Below are 20,890 nucleotides of genomic sequence, written 5' to 3' on the forward strand. Positions count from 1 at the left end.
TTGTGTTATGGTGCAGAATGCAGTCTCTTAATCCAAACGACTGTTCACCATCCAATATAGTCAACTACTTGACTCGGGATTAGTCCAACTCACTCAAGGTACACCTAGCATCTCTCTCTCCGCTTACACCAGGTCTCCAAGTAAAATGTTGTGGTGGAAGGTGCTCATAGCTTAAGTCTTTCATGGAGGGCGTCAAAATACTGTACCGTTAATTTCTAATCCTACTCCCGGGTGCAACTTCAATATCCTACTCATAAGGCTCATGGGGGCCCCCTTCGAGCCTGTGCAGAAGGCCATCCTTAAACATCTCGCATACAAAACGTCCTTCCTTACTGCCGTTACCGGCATCTGAAGGGTGAGTGAAAAACAAACTCCATCAGTTCACTTCTGTTCAGTCGGAGTCGGAAGCTACCAGGCTCCTGGCAGGTTTGGCTGGCAATACTATCCCACCTCCTTTTCCCTGACTGCCCGCAACCTTGGTCTTCATCTTGAATCTTTCCTTTACTCATCAATCTCAATTACTGCTCGTTCTAGCCGCTTTCATCTTTTTAACATCTGGAAAGTTAGACCTTCCTTACCTTCACTGCTACGAAGCCAATTTCTAAATTTTCTCTAGATTATTTTACTGTTCTTTTCTTTTTGGTCTTGCCGCCTTCCGTCTAGCTCCCCTTATATCCATTACACTTCCTCTATCAGTCTTGTATTCCCTACCTACTTGGGACTCAATTTCCCCTTCCTTGACCTCTGTCCATTGGCTGCCTTTTCACCCTCAGATTAAATTAAATGTTCACTATTGTATTTAAATCTCTTTATGGACTTGCTCCCATGTATTATCTTGCCTCTCTCATTTCCTTCAAGGTCCCCTCTCGCACTCTTTGTTCCCAAACCCACTTTTAACTGGTCTTCGTCCCCCCTTGTGCTGCCTCTCGTTTCCGCTCTCTCTCTCTTCTGGCTCCTCTTTACTGGAATGCTTTTCCTCTCTCCCTCCGGTCTATTCAATCTTACCCCACCTTCCGTTCTGCCTTAAAGACCTTCTACTTCTGCCTTAATTTTTTAAGCTTCACTGTAAACTATATTGTTTTACTATAACCACTTGCTCATTTTTTGTTGTACTGTAAAATTGGTTTTGTACCGCGCCTTGGCCTAAGGCGCTATATGAACAATAAATAAATACAGTACAAGACCCCTTTACAGTTATACACAAAGACAAGGTAGTGCTATGCGCACATCCTAAATGTGCATCAAAATATTATCAAAATTCCATGTAAATCAAAAAAGTAGAACTACCTGTGTTTTTCCAGAAGCCAACAAACGCAGCAGAGAAAAGCCTTCATACACTTGATGTACAGAGAACTGTCATGTTCTAACTTCAAAAAACGAAACCAATCAGAAAAACAGACTGTTTGTTCGTGCCTGTAGCCGCTGGAAGAGAAGGGGACCCCATCTCTAAAGCAGCAATTTCAAAATGAATTGTCAACGGCATTCAACTGTGTTATTCTCTTGCAAAGGAGCAACTCTAGCCTTTATTCAAGTGTACCAATAGATGCCATTTGCAAGGCAGCCACTTGGAGTTCAGTACATGCTTTCACCCAACACTACTGTCTAGACGCACACTCTAGGGGCGACGCACAGCTGGGACAGTGCTTCTAACAACCAACAACCCACCTCTTTCTACAAGTACTGCTCGCTAATCTATGCAAAGCATGTGATTCCAAGTAGATCCACAAGCCTCAGAAGGGATACATTACTCACTAATCGTATTTCTGATGCTCGTTATCTGCTTAGATTCACATATACCCGACCATCCTCCCGTCTTGGGAGGAGAAGGTGGCTGGGAAAAACAGATCTTTAACACCTCATGGTCTCCATCTACACTCCATGCTTACAACGTACACTCCCTCTCGTCAGAAACAAATAATCCGAGGGACCTCTATGTGTGAGGGATCATGGGTACAGGGTACGTCAGACTAGGGATAGTATTACAGTCACGCCCTGTCGACTTCCCTTTTCAAACTTCAAAAAACTTCACGTGCAATACTACACAACATCCACTAGAGGTCAGCCTATGCAAAGCATGTGAATCTAAGCAGGCACAAGCCATCAGAAATAAGATCACAGTGAATAATGTATCCCATAGATTGGAAAACCAATTCAGCATCATAAGGGCTAGGCATGCTGCTGGAAGCATCCGGAGAATTCTGCTGCTCTACAACCTTGATTATCTATGCTAAAATAGCTGTTAAATGCTGCTTGTGACCAGAAAGCCAGGACCTTGGTGTTGTGCCCAGCCTTCGAGATAAGGTGCTTATCTGGCCTTTTCACCAACTAATTCTTGTGAATACGGCACCTTTCTTTTTCCTATGCGTATCCGTTACTAAGCTATCCTTGGCAGCACCCACATAAATCATGGAGTTCACTGCCGACATCCAACTGGGTTGAGTCATGAGCAGTTATGTAATACTTTCCTGTATTGGTCATTTCATCTAGCGAATACATTTCACAGTTCGAAATTGTGGGGAGCTGGGAGCTATTTAGCTAGAGCATGGTTAGCTTGACGCCAACCGCTACCAGGAACTCATTTTGGCTCCCCAAGACAACTTATGCTGAAAAACCACACCCTTGTGAATTTTAAATGTGCGTTTGGAACACTCCATTAACCAAAAAAAAAACATTGTAAACAACGATATGACATTTAAAGAATAATGTGGCATAAAAAAATTGCCAAAATTATAAGTTTGCATCTTATGTGGAAGTTAGATTTGCAGAATGCTCTGTACTAGCTCCTCGTTCCACCGTGGTAACTGCTGGTTACCGATGTATTCTTTAAAGGAGCTGCTTTTCAATCCCAATTTCGATCCATGCATTTAGAGTCTGTAACACTTGGAAATAAATTAGTGGGCGTTTTTCACTTTGTTCAAATGCTTTGACTTTCAGTGTGAACATGTTATTTAAGAATTTTGCATCACTAATGTGCATTGCAAATTACTTTGACACGTTCGGAAGTTTCATTAGGATTGGCATTCTTATTGAGCCCGATTTGGAAGATTGGGAAGTACACTGTAAAAGTGGGTTCTAGCAAGGGCTGCATTTTTGTTGTGGTGTTCATTGCTGCTGTTTTCATTGGTTTTAGTAGAGGCCAGTCTACTGAAGTTCAATTTTTTCAAGTTCACTAGTGATTTGATAAGCATTTCATACAATGTTTTCTATCAATGGCATTTAATGGCATGAGGTTTTTGATGAGTTTTAGGAGAGCCTCTGATCAAGCAGGTGTGGCATTTCTCATTACGAAAGGCTTTTAATAAATTAGTAGATTTGTTTGGTATAGTTTTAAAATATTTCAGTGTTTGCATGTGTGCGTCTGTGTCAGTGCATGCATGAAAGGGCACATTCAGTTAGTCAAAGCAGAGAGCAATGGCTGGAAGCGTGTTCTGAACGTTACTACTACCCCACTCCCCCTTGCACTGAGCAGGTATATTTCACACAGATAGGGAGGGTAAAAATACCAGCATTTCTTTGATGGACTTTAAATAGTTTTAATGGGACATTAGCCGTCCTTCCCTCATCGGGACTAGCTATTATTTTTTAAATGAGACCAGGTCAACACTTCCCAACATTGCTGTATATATTATTAGTATGATTGACTACAACTACTTCTCAATAGCTCTGCTATATATTTAGACACAGTACCCTAGCTGCCCTATGGGACAATGTGGACTATTCACAGCAGGGCTAAAGCACATTTAGTGGAATCAAACAGAATTCTTAGCAGGACTGATATGTTTTGGCACAGTACCTGCATTTTTCAACAGTGGCATTGTAATGACGCAGTACCAACATGTCTTTGCAGTTTCAGTATGCAGCTAAATCACAGAAGAGAAACAGTCTCTAAGCTCTCCCCCTCCATTCTCCTGAGGTGGTAGTATGCACACTGATGGACAGTGTGGGAAACATTGCATTGCTGCGGTAGGCTTCAAGCCACCCAGTTCCCCGTATTGCGCTTTTCCTAACTTCTGATTCTCCCATGTCAGACTTGTGTGACACTGCCAAATCTCTAGTACCTCTATAAATCTGCTTCATGTGTAGGATAGTTCATTGAAAGAGGTATGGAGCTTGCACAAGCCAGTCAGGTAAGCCAAGCATGGGACTGCCGATGCCCCAACCCTACAAGTCTTTCAGAGTCAAAAGCCTGTCAGGAAACTTAGTTCAGTGGGTTGATAAACTTGCCACAGATCAACGTTTCACCTGCAAGTTCCAAACCTGTCAATAGTTCGGCAAGCTCATGCATCTGCAAGGAGCAATTTGCTTTTAAAATGGAGATAAAAGGTTTGAAATGTAGCAGAACAGACTTCGGTTTCCAGAGGGTAAACGGTTGATAGTTCAGAACTTACATCTCGTCACTGCTGCCATGCTTGGTATTCAGTGCAGGTAAAGCATTTGCATGGAAACAAGTTCAGCATCTGCGGATAGGAAACTCTAAATCTGCAATTTCCATCCTAACTTTTGCATACATTTAAAAGGAACAGCCCGTTCATTTTCAAACTGAACTAGATTTATAGATGGAAAAATGCATTTGCAGCTTGTATCACTTATTATTGCTATGCCAAATTCCAAATAATGAGAGGAAGAGCAATTACGAACCTAGGAAACACATGACAACAAAGGGCTGAAGTTGGGGCAGACATAACAGAGAACATAATGGAAAGGAGGGAGAGCCCGATTAATACAATGTGAGAAACAAACGGGAGGAATTAACACGAGCGAGATGCACTGGAGTTACAACAATGGAAACAGCAAGACAGAGGGGAGCCTAGTTCTCAGAGACCGAATATGCAGAGCGATACAGAGCAGTAGACCATAACAAGCAGCATGGAAACACTCACTAGTGGGAGGTAGAGCAACAAAGTGGGAGAAAGGGAAACAAAGCAACAGGAAGGGTAGAGCAAACACATGAGGAAGAGGCCATGAAACATAGGTAAAGAGGCTGCAACAGTCAGAGGGGAAAGGCATTGTAGTGATGCTGGTAGAGAAAGGGACTAATACCCAACTAGTTGGTATACATTTCTGTAGCTATAGTAAATTCTTAAGAGGTTGTGTGTCCTAACGTCATGAAGATGCAGCTGGATAGCACACACCTACAAGTTATTGCGTGAGTATTTTCCGCAGGTGTAAATTATTTGAAGCCAGATAACTGGAAAATGCTAGAAACAATCTAGTCATATTTCATAACGTTTACTTTATGCACACAGTGGATGGACGTCCAACGCTTTTTATTCTCTTGCAAAGGTGAATGCTCATTTTCACTCTTGAATTTGGATTTACTCTTCAAAATCACATAATAGGGAGTAAAATACTCCCACCTCAAAATCCTATCTGAAGCCCACAGATGCGTGTCGCTGGCAGCCCTATCTGATGGGTATTTTGCCCCATCATGAAGAATAAGGCTTTTGATGCCATGTGTTGGTGGTGTGTGGTGCCTGCATGGTGTGCAAGTCATGGGGAGCTGAAGAGCCATGAAGCTAGACAAGACCTAAGTGTCACGGATGAAGATGCCTAAACATCACACATTGTACGAACTGCATCTTCTGAAACACATGCCATCAACCAGAGAAATGTGGGCTTCCTCCACCACTTTAAAACTAATGTGGTAAGATGCAGGTGAATGGGGGGGGGGTCTCTACTTCCATGCTTTACTACTAGGAGAGAAGAGGCTTCAAGATTGTGCCACATGGTTGCCTGACAAAAAAGAAAGCAAGTATTCTCTCAAGCAACCTTTGTTCTGCCTCGACTAGTGTCACATACACAAATTAAATCTGGTGGCCATGAAATGATCTTTTCAGAACAAAGCGCAATGACTAATAAAAACGAGGAGGGGAAGGATTGTGTTGGAAACATGCGTCTATGAAAGGCAATTGGCTCCAGGTTCTTCAACTCTTTGAAAGCATGTGGTAAGAGGTAGAATACTGTTCCCCTGAAGATCCTAAAAACATATGTAAAGTCAAGGAAGGTGTGATGTACAGTATAATTAAATGTACAATTTGACATTATAAGAATAGACTACTTTTAATGCCATTACCTATAATTATTGGCAGACAATCCCCGATGAAGGACGATTGTCCAAAATACACTGGACCTCATATGTTTTATTAGAATCTGGTTATGCTGAAGATCATTAAACATCTGTTCTTGGAGTGTATGGACTGTTTTGTTCAGTCGAGGAATGGTTTCAAAATATATGAAGAATCCAAAGTTTATTATTGATTTGTGGGTTTACCACAGCGGTTCTCTCAGTTTGGCAAGTTTTGTTAGAATTATTATTGGTTGACAGGTTATTAGTGCAAGAGAGTTTGATGTTGAACCACATTCCTTTACCCTACCTATTACAAATGATAGCAGCCGAGGCGGGCGCCGCAGCCAATCAGGTTGCTCGTAACATGGGGTAAATCCCACAATCATGCCTGCATTCTGAGCAACCTGGAGGCTGCTTGCAACCGGCCAACCATTTTCCTACACCTCCCGCTACTTTCCCATCCCCCACCATCCCTTCGGTTGCCGTCCCTTCTCAGTCTCGCCACCCCACCCAACCCCACTTACCTTATTTCACTGGTGGCGGAGTCACCGCTGCTGCCGCCATGGAAATTGCAGAGGCTATGCATGGAGCCCCGCCTTCCACCTCCAAAACGGCCATCTTAGGTAAATATTTTGAATTAATGATCTGACCAAGGGAAAACATAAGGGATTCTCATGTGGAGCAATTCTGCTGCGGCAAAGAGTCAAATGTATGGCCCATCAACGGGAGGTTATGTTTACTAAGGCGAGGTCACTACCTGGGGCAGAACTTGTATGATAGCCAAGAGCCCATCTGCTTTGGCAAATTGGTTAAGCAGAGGGATATGCTTGGCAAAATGTTCAAGAAAGGAGAGAAACTTGGCTACTCACCAGCCTATACATGCTAAAAGAGTTTACAGGTGTTACAACCAGAATTACCATGGCACAGGCCGAGTAATTCATATCAAGTATGCGGTAAAACAGCAAGTGTGGAATCTGGAGGCATTAGACATTGTATAGTGCCAGGCTTACCGTAAGGTCAATTTAATGTCAAGGTAGGTTTTACCTCTCAGTTCCATTTCATGCATGTTCGGGGAACACGACGCTAAAATAGAAAAGTTGAGGTGTGATGCACAGCCAACCCACTTCCCGAGACCAGTGGAGAGACCTTTCACAGAACATGGATATCCAAAGAACGAAGGCAGATGGAGAAAAATAAAAAAAGTTCTCCCAGTGGTCAGTGGCTGCTGGGGACTGTGAGAACCCTGAAGGTGTCTCCCTTGCTAGTTCCTGGGGATCTGTCATCCAGGTGGCCAGAACACGGCCATTGCTATTGGATCCAGTGGGGGTGGGCCAGTGAGGGAGGATGACCTGGATGGGTGTCCTCGGGGAGTGGGACACTGACGGATGAGAGACAGTACCCCCTTCTTTGAACACCTCCCCCCCCCCCATCCTACCATGTCGGACATTCAGAAACACTGCCCCCCCCCTTTTCCACAAAAACACTTGCACACCACAACAAACAACGGACTAACACCAGAGCCGTTTACCTGACATGTCCCAATACAAGGGTCAGGCAATTGATCAGAATCACACGCACCCGATGGCCCTTTCACTTTCCCACAGGGATAAAAGGTGGAGCAAGAGAGCACACTACGAGCGAAGCAGACAGCACGACGCGACAGCTATCCAGACCCGGCAGTTCAAAAGGAGACAAAAAGGTGGCAAATATCGAGAAGCTGGCAAGGAGAGATGCAACCTTGCCCTTTTCAACTCTGGCCCGCAAAACTTCCACAGAGAGAATCGTAAGGCCCTGGACAATAGCCCAATTGTCTTGCAGCAGATGTCAAAGGTACACCAAGCATGCCTATGCTGATAAGCCAGAGTGAGGGAAACTCCTGCTACTGTGGTACTGGCCTTGACTCCAGATCCAAGGAAAGCCAAGCAGTTCATTGCAGCCGGTGAGTCGAAGAGCAAAGTGGCATATTCAGAGGAGTTCAAAGAACTATAAAGTGTTAAGGGAAGACCAGCTGCAGAGGAAACCAGCACTATGTGGGTTCGAGAAACCCTGGCTGATACACATGTTGATTACAACTACAGATACCAGAAGGCCATAGGAGAGCCACCAAGACAGGTCAAAGGGGACAGAGGAGTTCTACCAAAAATCTTGTGCAGTTTTTGACCGACAAACCATTGCGAAAGCAAGGGAAGTGAATCCCTCAATCATTGAAAGCAAAAGGAATTGTGAACCCGATGGAGGGATGCCAGTAAAGAGGGGCGAAGTCTTAAGACCCAAGAAACATTGTGTTGACAAATGTGAACCTGGCAGAGGGATGTCCACGGAGAACTGTTTAAAAAGACATTAATATTTGTGAATGCTGGAAAAGCCATAGTGAACCCAGCGGAAAGAGGCTGGAAGTAGAGAGGGGTCAGCACCCAGAAGAGGGGAACCAAGGGGTGAGGAATCCTTATCCCAAGTAACATAAATAAACAAACTATCATTTGTTAAAGGAACTTTTTATTTTGTTGTTGTGAATACATCAGGTACTTGAAGGCAAGAGACTCCAGAGAAACGAGACTTGGCCATCGACGGCGCTGATAATTGAAAGTATAACTGTCGTCTCGTGCTGGGGAAATTAGAGTGTGTACTGTGCTCCAAGATCCCACCTAACCCTGTGGTCAAAACATGGGGAAGGAAGACCCAGGCAACCGCATCCTGGCTTATTATTTTGTGAACACTTCTTCCTTTCTTCTGAATATTATCCCACACCTTAATTAGTTGTAAGGATTGGCAATATGTTTTTCTTAGTATAGGCCCTTTTATTTGACAACGACACTAGGACTGCCTTATTTTTCATTTGATGGGCGAAGCTTGCTCCCAAGATTTAGATTAGGCGTTTTTCCAACCTGCATACAGTTTGATAAACACCCTTGAACTGTGATCACTTGTGGCTGTCTTTACTGTTGCCGCCATGAGTTCCTTAAAGGACCCACCAGAGGTTTCCCCATGCCCCTTTGATACTTATCACTAAACAAACCCCATGCCTATACCAGCCTTGGAGTCAAGTGGCTCACACAGAATATGCAGTCGAGTCTCTAGCCTTAAGAGAAGAGAATGAGCAGGCCTAGAGTGGCGTGAGCCAACCAAATGCTCTAATGAAGGGTCATTGTATCAGCAAGTAGAAACCATTAGGAGGATTAAGTTGAGGCTCAGAAGTTAGAATATACAAGATCTGCAGTTCACAGAATCTTGCTTTGAAACTTCTGGTTTATAAAGAGCAGCCTTGTCAGACAGCTGAACTTCAGAAAAGCAGTTTGACGTGCCCGTTATCTCAACAGAAAGGCATAAAATAAGTAGTGTTGCATAGCAATTTGCTTTGTAATTATGTAGGTTTGGTAATATAATTGGCACTTATATAGCACAGCTGGTGATTTAAATAACCCTGTTAATTCCCTGCATTCCCCTTGCCCTCAGGGCTCTCTCCACTCCCTACAAGTTCAAAGGAGCTAATGGGGTGAGAGTGCAGCAGTAATAATTTCCTCCACTCTTAACCGTGCCAAAGGCCTGAGTGTTAGCCAAGAAATGTATTTCGTTTTCAAATAGTTGCAAACCAGAAGTAATCAGATTCCTACTTATTATGATAACTATTTTCTGTTTGGGAAAGACCTGTATGTCTTAACTTTATATTTTAAGGCTGTCCCTCCATTCCTAAAAAATAAGTTGTCACAATGCATAGAGTATTACTACTGTAAAACACTTCATTTTCTCCATGTTTTTCAGTAAAGTTTAGGTTAGTGCAGCTAAATCTGTGTCAACTAGATTTCATTTTGTAGAGGAAGGTGCATTCGTATTGATAAGTGAACACTTTTATACTGTCCTGCATTTGATGGAAAATGTAGTTCTGCGATCTGCTGGTTGCATTCATCTGTGCAACTGGTAGTAAAACCATGAGCTGATAACATGTTTCATCTTATCAACCGGTTGCTTTATACCAGCAAAGTATACAAATGCCTCTAGGAGTGCACACCTATAAAAATGTGTAACATGAATTCATGCAAGTGTATAGAAAATTATGCTAATTATGGCCCCTGCACACCTAACAGATTTCAGTCAATTTTCTTTGCAAGAATAGTTGACAGATAAATCCGGTTTATCACAAAAAAGAATTAAATCACAGAAAGTAAAAATATATATTTTGAGCTCTACCCGTTTCAGCTAACAAGCCTTCATTTGGAGCAGAATTTGTTGTACAGACTTCCAGTTTCTTCAATTCAGAAATCTATAATTCAGAAAACACATAATGAAGTTGTTATCTATTTCATATCTCTATTAACAGTAAATACTAGACCTCACATGTTTTGGTAGTCAATCACCTGGATTTGGTGATCCATTGATTCAAAGGGTCTAGCCGTGCTAGTTCCCAGGAGTTTAGCAGTAAAGAGATCCTTGTGAGTGTTCCCCAATCAATGGGTAGCTGTAAAATGAGGCAAATCAAAAGTCAAGGACAACTAATGTATATGTAAACATGCAGTTAGTTATCTGCCGAGTGGAAATCGTACCTCTCAACTCAGTATGTAATGTTTGAACATTCGGGTTGAAGTAGTTTGTCTCTCGGAGTCAACAATGTTGTGTCTCGTGGTCTGGTGGATAGTATCAAGGACAGTCTTGTGAAAGGGTCAAGATGTTCTTAAAAAATTCATATATTACGGTGCAAGACAGATCATTCTACTTACTGAAAATCATACCTTACACTCCGGTCTGTGGTGTTTATAAGTGGATGATCGATGCAAAGTCATCAAGTCAAAAAGTTAAGGATTTAGTTAGAATAAGACTGTATATACGGCTAAATAAGCACACTGGATACACATATGATAAATGTAATGTTTATTGTATTCCGTTCTTGTTCTGGAAATTAGTGACCCACCACTATCACAAGCTTTTATGTACTCATCACAATGGAAACATACAGATTGTGAATGTGCTTTGGACACAGTCATACAACTGGACCATTTCTATGACTAGCAACTCATGAGATTACAGTCTCCCCTTACAGCTAGGCTTATGAGATACTTGCACATTGAAAATCATACGTCTACTCACAACCTCGTTTATTAGCAATTGGAGCTATACATGTTACAACCGGAGTCACGCATTACCAAAATAAAATGATAACCAATCTCTCCAAGTAAACCACTGACTAGACACGGTGCTCAATTATCACATACATTACTTTTGTTTCGTAATATAATTCTGCAACTACTTATATAATCTTAGTCAAATGTATCCCACTATTCTTGTCCTTTTGTTTACATATGACTTCATTGCATTTTGAGAAACCAGCGTTCTCCCATCATTTTGGAACTACAGGTAAGTCTGAGGCTACACAGCTGAACAGGATACATCCCTCTACTTGATAATCTTTTATATATAGATCGAAATCCCTGTTTGATGATCTAGATGCATTCTACCAACCTAGACATCATGGCCTACATATAACATCCTGTTACCGTATGCACCTTATACTTTTGAATCCTCCTGTAACTTTATTCTTTTTTTTTAATATGATTACAAGACAGTCATCAGCTCCCAACAAGAGAACTGGTCTTGTTTTCAGACAATATCTGAATACTTACTGTGCAATGGATCCGACTATCAAGGACACCTTGATGACTTCGGGCATCCGATTATCCACTTACAAACACCACAGACCGGCGTGCAAGGTATGATTTTCCAAGTGGAACAAGACACAACTACCTATTCACTAGAGATCTCATCTTACACCCCCAATGTATGAATTTTTAAGTACATCTTGACCCTTACACAAGACCGTCCTTGATCCTAGATTATCTTGGAATATTTAGTGCGCTATCCATCAGATCACGAGAGACAACATTGATGACCCCAAGAGACAGACTACTTCAACCCAAATGTCCAAACATTACATACATATTTGAGAGGTACGATTTCCACCAAGCACTGCATATTTATATATACATTAGTTGTCCTTGGCTTTTGATTATTTGTCTCAATTTTACAGCTACCAATTGATTGGGTAACACTCACGAGGATCTCTTTACCTCTAAAACGTCTGGGAACTAGCCCGGACTAGCTAGGACTCTTTGAATCACTAGATCACCAAATCCAAGTGAATGACTATACCAAAACATGCGAGGTCTAGCATTTACTGTTGAGATATGAAATAGATCTAAATTGACTTCATTATGTGCGTTTTCTGAATCATAGATTTCGGAATTGAAGAAACGAACGTGCAAGTAATTTCTGCTTTATATCAGCAACCTTTTCAAGGGAAGCATTTTTTGTGCAAATCTTGGTTCCCTTAAAAAACAAACATGTATCAGGCACCCCAAATGGCAGCTCGAAGGGGGAATAGATATAAACAGCCACCTTCATGGGTGCGCAGGGTTGGAATGCTAAACTTGGGCCCACCTGGCTCGGGCCATTAATGGCCTTGCCTTCCCCTGAAAGTGGCAGTTCACATCAATGACCAGCAAAGGCCATCTTATCCATCTGAGGTTTACAACTACCCTGCTCGCCGCAACACCATGCTACGTACTTAGTCTCTAGCTAGGACTTTACTTTAAGGTTGTAAACTTTTGTTTTTTTGTTTTTAATGTATAAACCTTCTGAACTTCTCCTTGTACAGCAAACGATGGGGGCGGGGCAAGCATACAGCACACAGGACACTTCTCTGTGCCAACTGCACAGAACTTTGCACTGAAATAAATTTTGGTTGCAAACAACTTCTAATGCCATTGAAAATCTGAGTAAATAATGGATAATTAAATATGTTTATTTGCTAATCAAGAAAATGTAAACTCTGCTAATCAATTTTTGAAAACTAATTTATGCCTTGCAGCAGGGTGCAGCCATCACCATAGGTCTGTGGATTAATGGTTGGTTGAAGTAACAGTGACTGGGACCTTTTCAGTTCTAAGCTTGAGCCTACCAATCACTTTGTATATTTTAATAATAGGCGAGATAAACACAGGTGCTTTAAAAGGAATCAACCATACTTGGCTAGGAGTGTCCTCACTATCACCAGGGTGCAAAATGTCAAATGTCAGGTGCAAGCTACTAGCCAGCCATAAAAGTCACTTCACGCCTCATGTGTATACATGTAGACAGCACACCATTTCTTACTTGCCACGGGTCAATTATCACTAACCAATGGTTAGTGAAACAGTGCTAGTGTTTTGGCAGGTATTCTTCCTGGGTTTGGAGTGGTGTAGGGTAGTTGGTCAGTTTCTCATATAGTGTCCTATCGCACACTAGCCACTCTTCATTTTACTAACCGTGCAATCAATAGATGGCAAATACATCAAACCAGGTTTACAAGACTTTGGTACAAAGAGTTTACATCACCTGGAGCTCCCTTCAGTAAAACTCTACTTGCCCTTACAAACTAACCTATACTCTCACTAGCACACACATAGCATGAACGTCTAATAAGCACACATCAATACCTTGGGTTCCACATCTTGCCTTCCCGCTTTGCTCCCAACTAACACTTGACTAATCACAGACACAAGCACCAAAATGGCAAATGTGCTATTTAAGAACCTGTTACAGCAGGGTTCCAAATCAAGATTCGATGAGCAAGAGCTGAAACCAGCACTTGAGTGTCAGGCATCACCCAGTAGGCCCGAGCTGATGATGGGGAACCAGGAGCGAGTACCCAGCGTGCTCAAATCTAACTTCCACATGAGATGCACATTTGAACATTTGGCTCATTGATGTATGATACCAAGTGTGCTCTAGATGTGTCCTAATTTTTCTTGGTTAACATTCTTAAATACTCAAAGTTAATGTCACAAATCCATGTTTGTATCGCACAAGTTGGCCAGAAGAGCCAAAAGTAGCTCCTGGTAGTTGTTGGCTTCAAGCTAACCACACTCTCATTGGCAAGAAGCAGGAGCTAAATAGCTCCCAGCAATTTCGAACCCTGTAAAGTTAGTGTTCAGGAGGAGAAATAATGTATGTCCAATGTGTTTCACACCCACTAGAGGGGCTTCATCGGAAAATAAAATTAGTAATAGTTAAGTTAAAAGTACAAAAAAAGAAAGTAAGCTTTGTACACATTTGTTAGAAAAATAAACCTTCAATATAATCAGTTCTTATGAATCATTTTTACCACAAAAAAATAAAATCCACAAGACTCAGGATTGAACTTATTTTGGAGGCCCAGAAAATACTGCCAAATCAGTATTCCTTGCCACTAGACATGGTGCCAAACATACGCTTTTGCATACTTTGATCAGGAATGTTTTTTTTTATTCCATGTATGAAGGTGGCATGCAAGGGGATGCTGGCGGGGGTGGGAAGATTCTCTGATGACAATAAAACATGAGATGGCGGAGTTAGCTAATGGAACCAAATGGTGTTGCTACCCAGATGTGTGGGCAAATCAAGCAGAAATTTGCCAGACCTTTCAGCGCCTCCCATTAGAAATCAACAGATTTACATAAGTAGCCAAGGGAAGACTGTTCTAAATTCAAATTAAGTGATAATGCATGGGTAGATAAAGGGCACAAATACGGCTTACCTTTCTTTTGTTGTGATAAGCGATGTACAAGCCAGCAACAAGAATTGCAGTGGTCACCAAGTATGCAAAGAAATGGCTGCTTTCAGATTCTTCCTTGGCAACAACATCCTTGTGCATCTTTTTTGCTAGAGAGTCAACATTGGCATTTGAATCCTCCGCCACCTGATCAGGGGCATTTCCCTCCTCATTGGCATCATCATTATCCCTGTCCCCGTCTGCTAGGTTATTATTGGTGTCAATATTCAGCTCCTCGTCTTGGTCAGCTTCAGCATTTTCATCATTGATATCCTCAGCATTTTCAACATTGGTGACAACCTCCTTCTTTGCCTCCTCTACCTTGGAAGCCTCAGCCTCCTTCTTCGCCTCCTCTACCTTCGAAGCGTCAGCCTCCTTCTTCGCCTCCTCTACCTTGGAAGCCTCAGCCTCCTTCTTTGCCTCCTCTACCTTGGAAGCCTCAGCCTCCTTCTTTGCCTCCTCTACCTTGGAAGCCTCAGCCTCCTTCTTTGCCTCCTCTACCTTGGAAGCCTCAGCCTCCTTCTTTGCCTCCTCTACCTTGGACGCCTCAGCCTCCTTCTTCGCCTCCTCTACCTTGGACGCCTCAGCCTCCTTCTTCGCCTCCTCTACCTTGGACGCCTCAGCCTCCTTCTTCGCCTCCTCTACCTTGGACGCCTCAGCCTCCTTCTTTGCCTCCTCTACCTTGGACGCCTCAGCCTCCTTCGCCTCCTCTTCCTTGGAAGCCTCAGCCAACTTCTTCGCCTCCTCTACCTTGGAAGTCTCAGCCTCCTTCGCCTCCTCTACCTTGGAAGCATCAGCTGTCCCCTTCTGCCCATCTACCTTGGCAGCATCACTTTTCTCTACATGGGCATCACCCGCTGTATTTTTGACAGCAACGGGTGACACTTTCGCAGCCTCAGCCTTGTTCTTCTCATCTGTCTTCGATGTATTGCTTTCATCAAGTGGGGAACCGCCATTTGCTGGCTTTTGTTTGTCAGTTAGATCACTGGTTTCCTTTTGTGCATTATTAGAGTCTATCCCACTTGACTGGGAAGCAGACCTGATATTACGGCTTAGAAATTTATTTATGCTGGATTGCTGCTCCAAAGATTTCAATTCAATATCAGGCTCAGCATGACCTAAAAAGATTAGGACAAGATCCGATTAACATTGACAAAGTGCAAACATCTAAAAATAAAACGTACTTTTACACAAATCATATTCAAAATGATTTAGTTAAAAGAAGGTGGGTGCATTGGAGTTTCAGCAATTCAGCGAGCAGATCCTATGACATACTGATTCAAAGGGTGGTTCTGTGGAGATCAAGCTTTTGGGATTATTTATACACAGCAAATCAAAGGCAAGGCAGCAGTGAATAGTTATTCTGCTACTTGAAACACCAAAGTATTACACTGGTAGCAACTATGCTAAAGCTTTGGAAATCACGTACAATGCTGCTGTGGTTTTCGTCCACTTTAACCCCTGTATATAATCCTACAAGTTAATAAACCAAGCTAGAAGTCAATAGTGATGGGGCACTCAGTACAAATGAAATGAATCCGAAAGTTCCGCTTTTGGAGATGTGAAACGCATCAAACTAGTGACCTCAATTTGGCCACTCATATTCCTTTATTCTGACAAAGTCTTTGGGCATCGGATTAGTGAGATACCTTTTATACAGTTTCAGAAAATTACATTATGCACAGGTGTGAAATGCGAGCATCACAACTCAGGAGATGCATAAGTAGCCAAAGTAAAGCGGTAACCATGCAACCACTGTGTTTTGCACTACTTGGGATTTTAGCTCGAGTCTGCTTAAACACTCTCTACAGGTGCCACTATCTGTATTTTGACCAATGGAGGGTTTTCTAACATTTGACAAACTGAACAGGTAGCTTGGCTTGCACTCCCTACCATTGGCTGAAAGACTCACACGGTGTGTGGACACAGGGTAGAGATCGCTTCCTGAGCTTTAGATGCCCAGGCAGCACGAGGATGGGATCAGCAGCACAGGAAATAGCTTTTTCATCTAGTCCTGCCGTCTCCAGGAGATGCAGGGTCATGTACGAAGTAGAGGAACTCAGAGGTGATCCATGACACACCCTGTTGGCAGCAATTTCTCGTTTGTAAATGGAGGACTGACCCCTACTTTGATTGGGACTGGGGAAATATCCAAAGTTTACACACAAATTTGTCCTAACCAGAAAGTTATTTCTCTAAAGGGTTAAGTCACTATTATTCTAACTGTGGCATGGTAATGCTGAGTGTTTAATTACTCAACACTTGTCTGGTTCAACCCAGTATCTAACACTTCTCGGCCGTTTAATTTATAGACTGTGCCTTTTTCTTTACAATCAGAAAAAAATATTAATAACTTGATCAACGTGTACACTTATTACAGGTATTCAATCAAAACACACAAATTACATTTATGATGAAATTCAAAGAAACCCATTAAGGTTATGCAGTATCAAAAAAGAAATGCGCATAACAAGATCAGCATGAGAAATTAAGCAATCCAAAGCACAACAAATTGACAAATAAAGTATAGATGCTTCTCTGTCTAGCTAATCAACAATACAATTCAACAAGGAAAATCCAACAAAAACTCATGCCCAACAAGCAAATCAGTGGGCTCAGGGGGTCTACGCTGGTCTCAGATTCTTAATATGGGAGACCTTCAACATTTTGGGGACATGTAATTAGCTGCCACCCAAGGCCAAGTACATTTCTGCGGTGAGAAACTGGATAGAGCCGCCTTCCCTCAGGACCAGGAAAAGAAACTTGTTGTAAAGCAACTCCCTCTGTGGGACTCCAACTTGAGGGTCTGTCTTAGTTTCATAGGCAAATAAGGGCTAGAGCTGGGAGGCTGTAGTCTATTTGCAGCGTTATTTCTACCCTTGCTGCATGTAGTCTGTTCAGAGTTCTCCACGTGGGACCTCGAAAAGAACTTGCACTGTGCGCTCTGCCAGCATTACGTTGTTCCCTCCAATAGCGCTGCCAAGCTTGTGGAATCAGTTTCGATAACATGCGATGCATAGATTAGAAAGCAGTGTTAGGAGAAGGAAGTGGGTTGTGAGAAGGTCCTGCGGCAAATAGATGTTTTAGAACCACTTGTCCCACACCTGGGTATCTGCTTTAGAATGCGTGTCAATGCAGTAGTGCCGAGTGAAAGTATGTACTGAACTCTATGTAGCTGACTTGCAAATTGCATCCAGCGGGATGTTTGCGATCAAGGACAAGGTAGCTCCTGTACCCATTGAGGAGTGAGCTCTTGGTGTGAATGACATTGTTGCTTGATAAAAGAGTAACAGAGCTGTATCCATCAGACTATCCATCTGGAGATGGCATTCTTGGAAACGCAGTCTCCTTTTCTGCCTGGAGCTACCGAGGCAAACAGTTGGTCTGTTTTCTGAGCGGTCTGGTCATCTAGTGTATGGAGTTTGTCAGCTGAGCTTGTTGGGTTCTGAAAGAAGGCTGGTAGCTCAACGGATTGGTTTAAGTGAAAACCTAGGATGTGTTCCTAGTACCAATTTGTTCTCGTGGATGACAAAGAAAGGGTCTTGCACTGACAATGCTTGAAGCTCACCGATTCTGCTTATGGAGGTTATAGCCACTAAGAAAGCAGTCTTGTATGCCAGGTGTTTCAGACTTGACTCCTGCATAGGTGCAAATGAGGTCCCATGAGATTTGCAAGTACTACGTTTAGATCCCATCCTAGTGGTGGGTTTGAAGAAGGACGGTGGAGTCTTTTTACTCCCTCCATAAATGCTTTAATGACAGGAACTTTCCACCATGATATTTTATTGTAAGAGGTGGTGTATGCTGATAATTCACCATATGAACCTTTATAGAGTTAAAGACTAATCCTAAGTCTAGCAAGTGGAGAATGTAATGTAGAATGTGGGATGGAGTACATTCTATGGGGTATGGGGTTGATTTGTTTAGACTGGTACCAAATTACAAATCGCCTCCACTTGTCGAAATAACAGTTTCTGGTGTTTGGTTTACGTGCCTCCTTGAGGATATCCATACACCTTTGTGGTAGATTAAAGTGTCCAAACTCTATGACCTCAGGAGCCATGCTGCCAAGTTCATTGAGTGAGGTTGAGGGTGTAATGTTAATCCCCCATGCTGGGATAGCAAATTGATCTGGCACAGGAGTTTGATGGGATCGCACAAATCGACAGTTTACGCAGATGTGGATACCAGGGTTGTCTCGTCCACAAACTAGGAGGAGAGGATCTGTTCTCTGTGAATCGTGTTCACCACCCTATTCATTAGTGGAGATGGGGGGGGGGGGGGGACGTAGGCACATTTCCCTGACCAACTCGTCCATAGGGCGTTCCCCTTGGAGTCTGCTGGGGAAACCTGGACGCGAAGTATGGGCATTGCTGGGTTTCTCTTGTAGCGAACAAGTCTAGAGTGGGGTAACCCCATTGTGAGAAAATGTGATCTACGATGCTTGTGTCGAGTTGCCATTCGTGATCTTCTGGTACGGGATCTCTGCTTAGAGAGTCTGCCAGGGTGTTCAGTTCCCCTGGGACATGTTGGGAAGTCAAGAATCTCTGCCGTTTGAGTGCCCATTTCCATATTTTCTGTGCTAGCTTGGACTGATTTGGAGAATGTGTGCCCTCTGCTTCTCGATATAGAACATTGCAGTGGTGCTGACCATTAAGGTCTGTAAAGACGGATTTATCAGCTTTGCCTCAAATGCTTGGAGCGCTTTGAATACCGCTAGAAGTTCTAGCAGGTTGATATGGCTCTGTACAGTGATGCAAGTCCACAGTCCACGTGCTATGAGACGAAGGTGATGTGCCCCCCCAATCGGAGAGTGAGCCGTCTGTTGCAACTACCGCTTGCACCACCGGATCGTGGAAGGCTTTTCCCCTTTAACAGATTCTCCTTTGTCCACCAGCGAAGGGCGTGTACTAGTTTTGGCGAAAAGGCCAATAGATCGTCCCACTGACCGCTGGCCCGAGACCACTGACCACTCCTGCATTGGGTGCATGCGTAGACGTGCGGGTGGCACCAGGTAAATGCAAGATGCCATCATGCAGAGCAAACGCATACCGCCTGTGATCAGCCAGTCGTCCAGGTAGGGGGGTACACCGAGATTGCTTCCCTGTGCAGGTATGCTGCCACCACCACCAGTACCTTGGTAAATACCCTTGGAGCAGACGCTATTCCGAAGGGTAGCACCTTGAATTGGTAGTACTAGTTTGCCATCTTGAAACGCAAGAATTTTCTGTGTGCTGGGAACATTGAAATATGAAACTAGACATCTTTCATATCCAAGGTTCCAATGAATTCCCCCCCCCATGCTTTAGCAGAGGGATAACTTCTTGTAGCGTTGTCATGCACAATGTTTGTGGCTTGACATAGGTGCTTGCAGGGTGCAGGTCTAATACTGGGCGCATTGTTTCTTTGGCACAAGGAAGTAGGTTGAATAGATACCCTTGTTTACCTGGTTTGCTGGGATGATTTTGATGGGGTCCTTTTGCAGCAGCGTTGCGACCCCTTTTAGAAGGGTGAGCTGCTCCTTTTTTGTGGTGGATCTTTTTTTACGTGGGGTACGGTTTGAGTGTTACTGCAGTAACTCCATGCAATAAACGCCCACCACGGTTGATCGCACCCACTTGTCCGAGGCGATTCCCTCCCATGCGTGGGTGAAGTGTGGTATACGCCCTCCTACTGGAGAGGCAGGGGAGGGGACCTAAAGCGGGTGGTTACTGCTTTGGAGGTGCTGCTCCACCTCTGTAAGTGGAGGACCTACCCCGGCCGCAAAATCTAAGCTGGCACCTTCGGAAACCTCGAGAGGCTCGTCCTTGATTGGAAACCCAGGATGAGCCTCGATTTTGGCTGTCTCCGGAACCCCTCTGCGGGTTTTGTCCCCTGAAGCGACAAAAATTGTTACCGCGTGTGTGGCCTCATGGCTTGTTAGTGAGCTGGCCTAACGACTAGCAGATTTGAACGTATCCTCAACAGATTTGCCGAAGAGGACATTGAGTTCGATAGGCATATTGAGGAGTGTTGCCAGAGATTCCAACTTAAAACATGATTGGCATAGCCATGCATGGCGCTCTATGTGTCCCTTCTGCAATGATCCTACCGGCAGATGCTGAATCAAGTGATTTTTTGGGATGCAGTTAGACACTGCCTTTCCTTCCGCTACAGTAAAGGATAGTTGGGACTTCTAGAGGTTCTGGGGTTGAGGCCATTAAAGTAGCACACTCCTCCCACTTGTGCCAGTTTTAACTTGCTAGCAAAGTGGTATTGTTCGCAAT

The 20,890-nt window shown here is 43.3% G+C and overlaps 1 protein-coding gene across 1 annotated transcript in view; it reads right to left on the minus strand.

Moving 5' to 3' along the window:
* TGOLN2 (trans-golgi network protein 2) overlaps window positions 1-20,890 on the minus strand; it is a 196,803-nt gene that overhangs the window by 139,872 nt on the left and 36,041 nt on the right. Inside the window, exon 2 of the mRNA XM_069618937.1 lies at window positions 14,610-15,742. Coding sequence (XP_069475038.1) covers window positions 14,610-15,742 — 1,133 coding nt within the window. The remainder of the gene's footprint in view (window positions 1-14,609; window positions 15,743-20,890) is intronic.

This window comes from Ambystoma mexicanum, chromosome 10, assembly GCF_040938575.1.
Source record: "Ambystoma mexicanum isolate Mex_15411 chromosome 10, UKY_AmexF1_1, whole genome shotgun sequence".
Lineage (NCBI taxonomy): Eukaryota > Metazoa > Chordata > Amphibia > Caudata > Ambystomatidae > Ambystoma > Ambystoma mexicanum.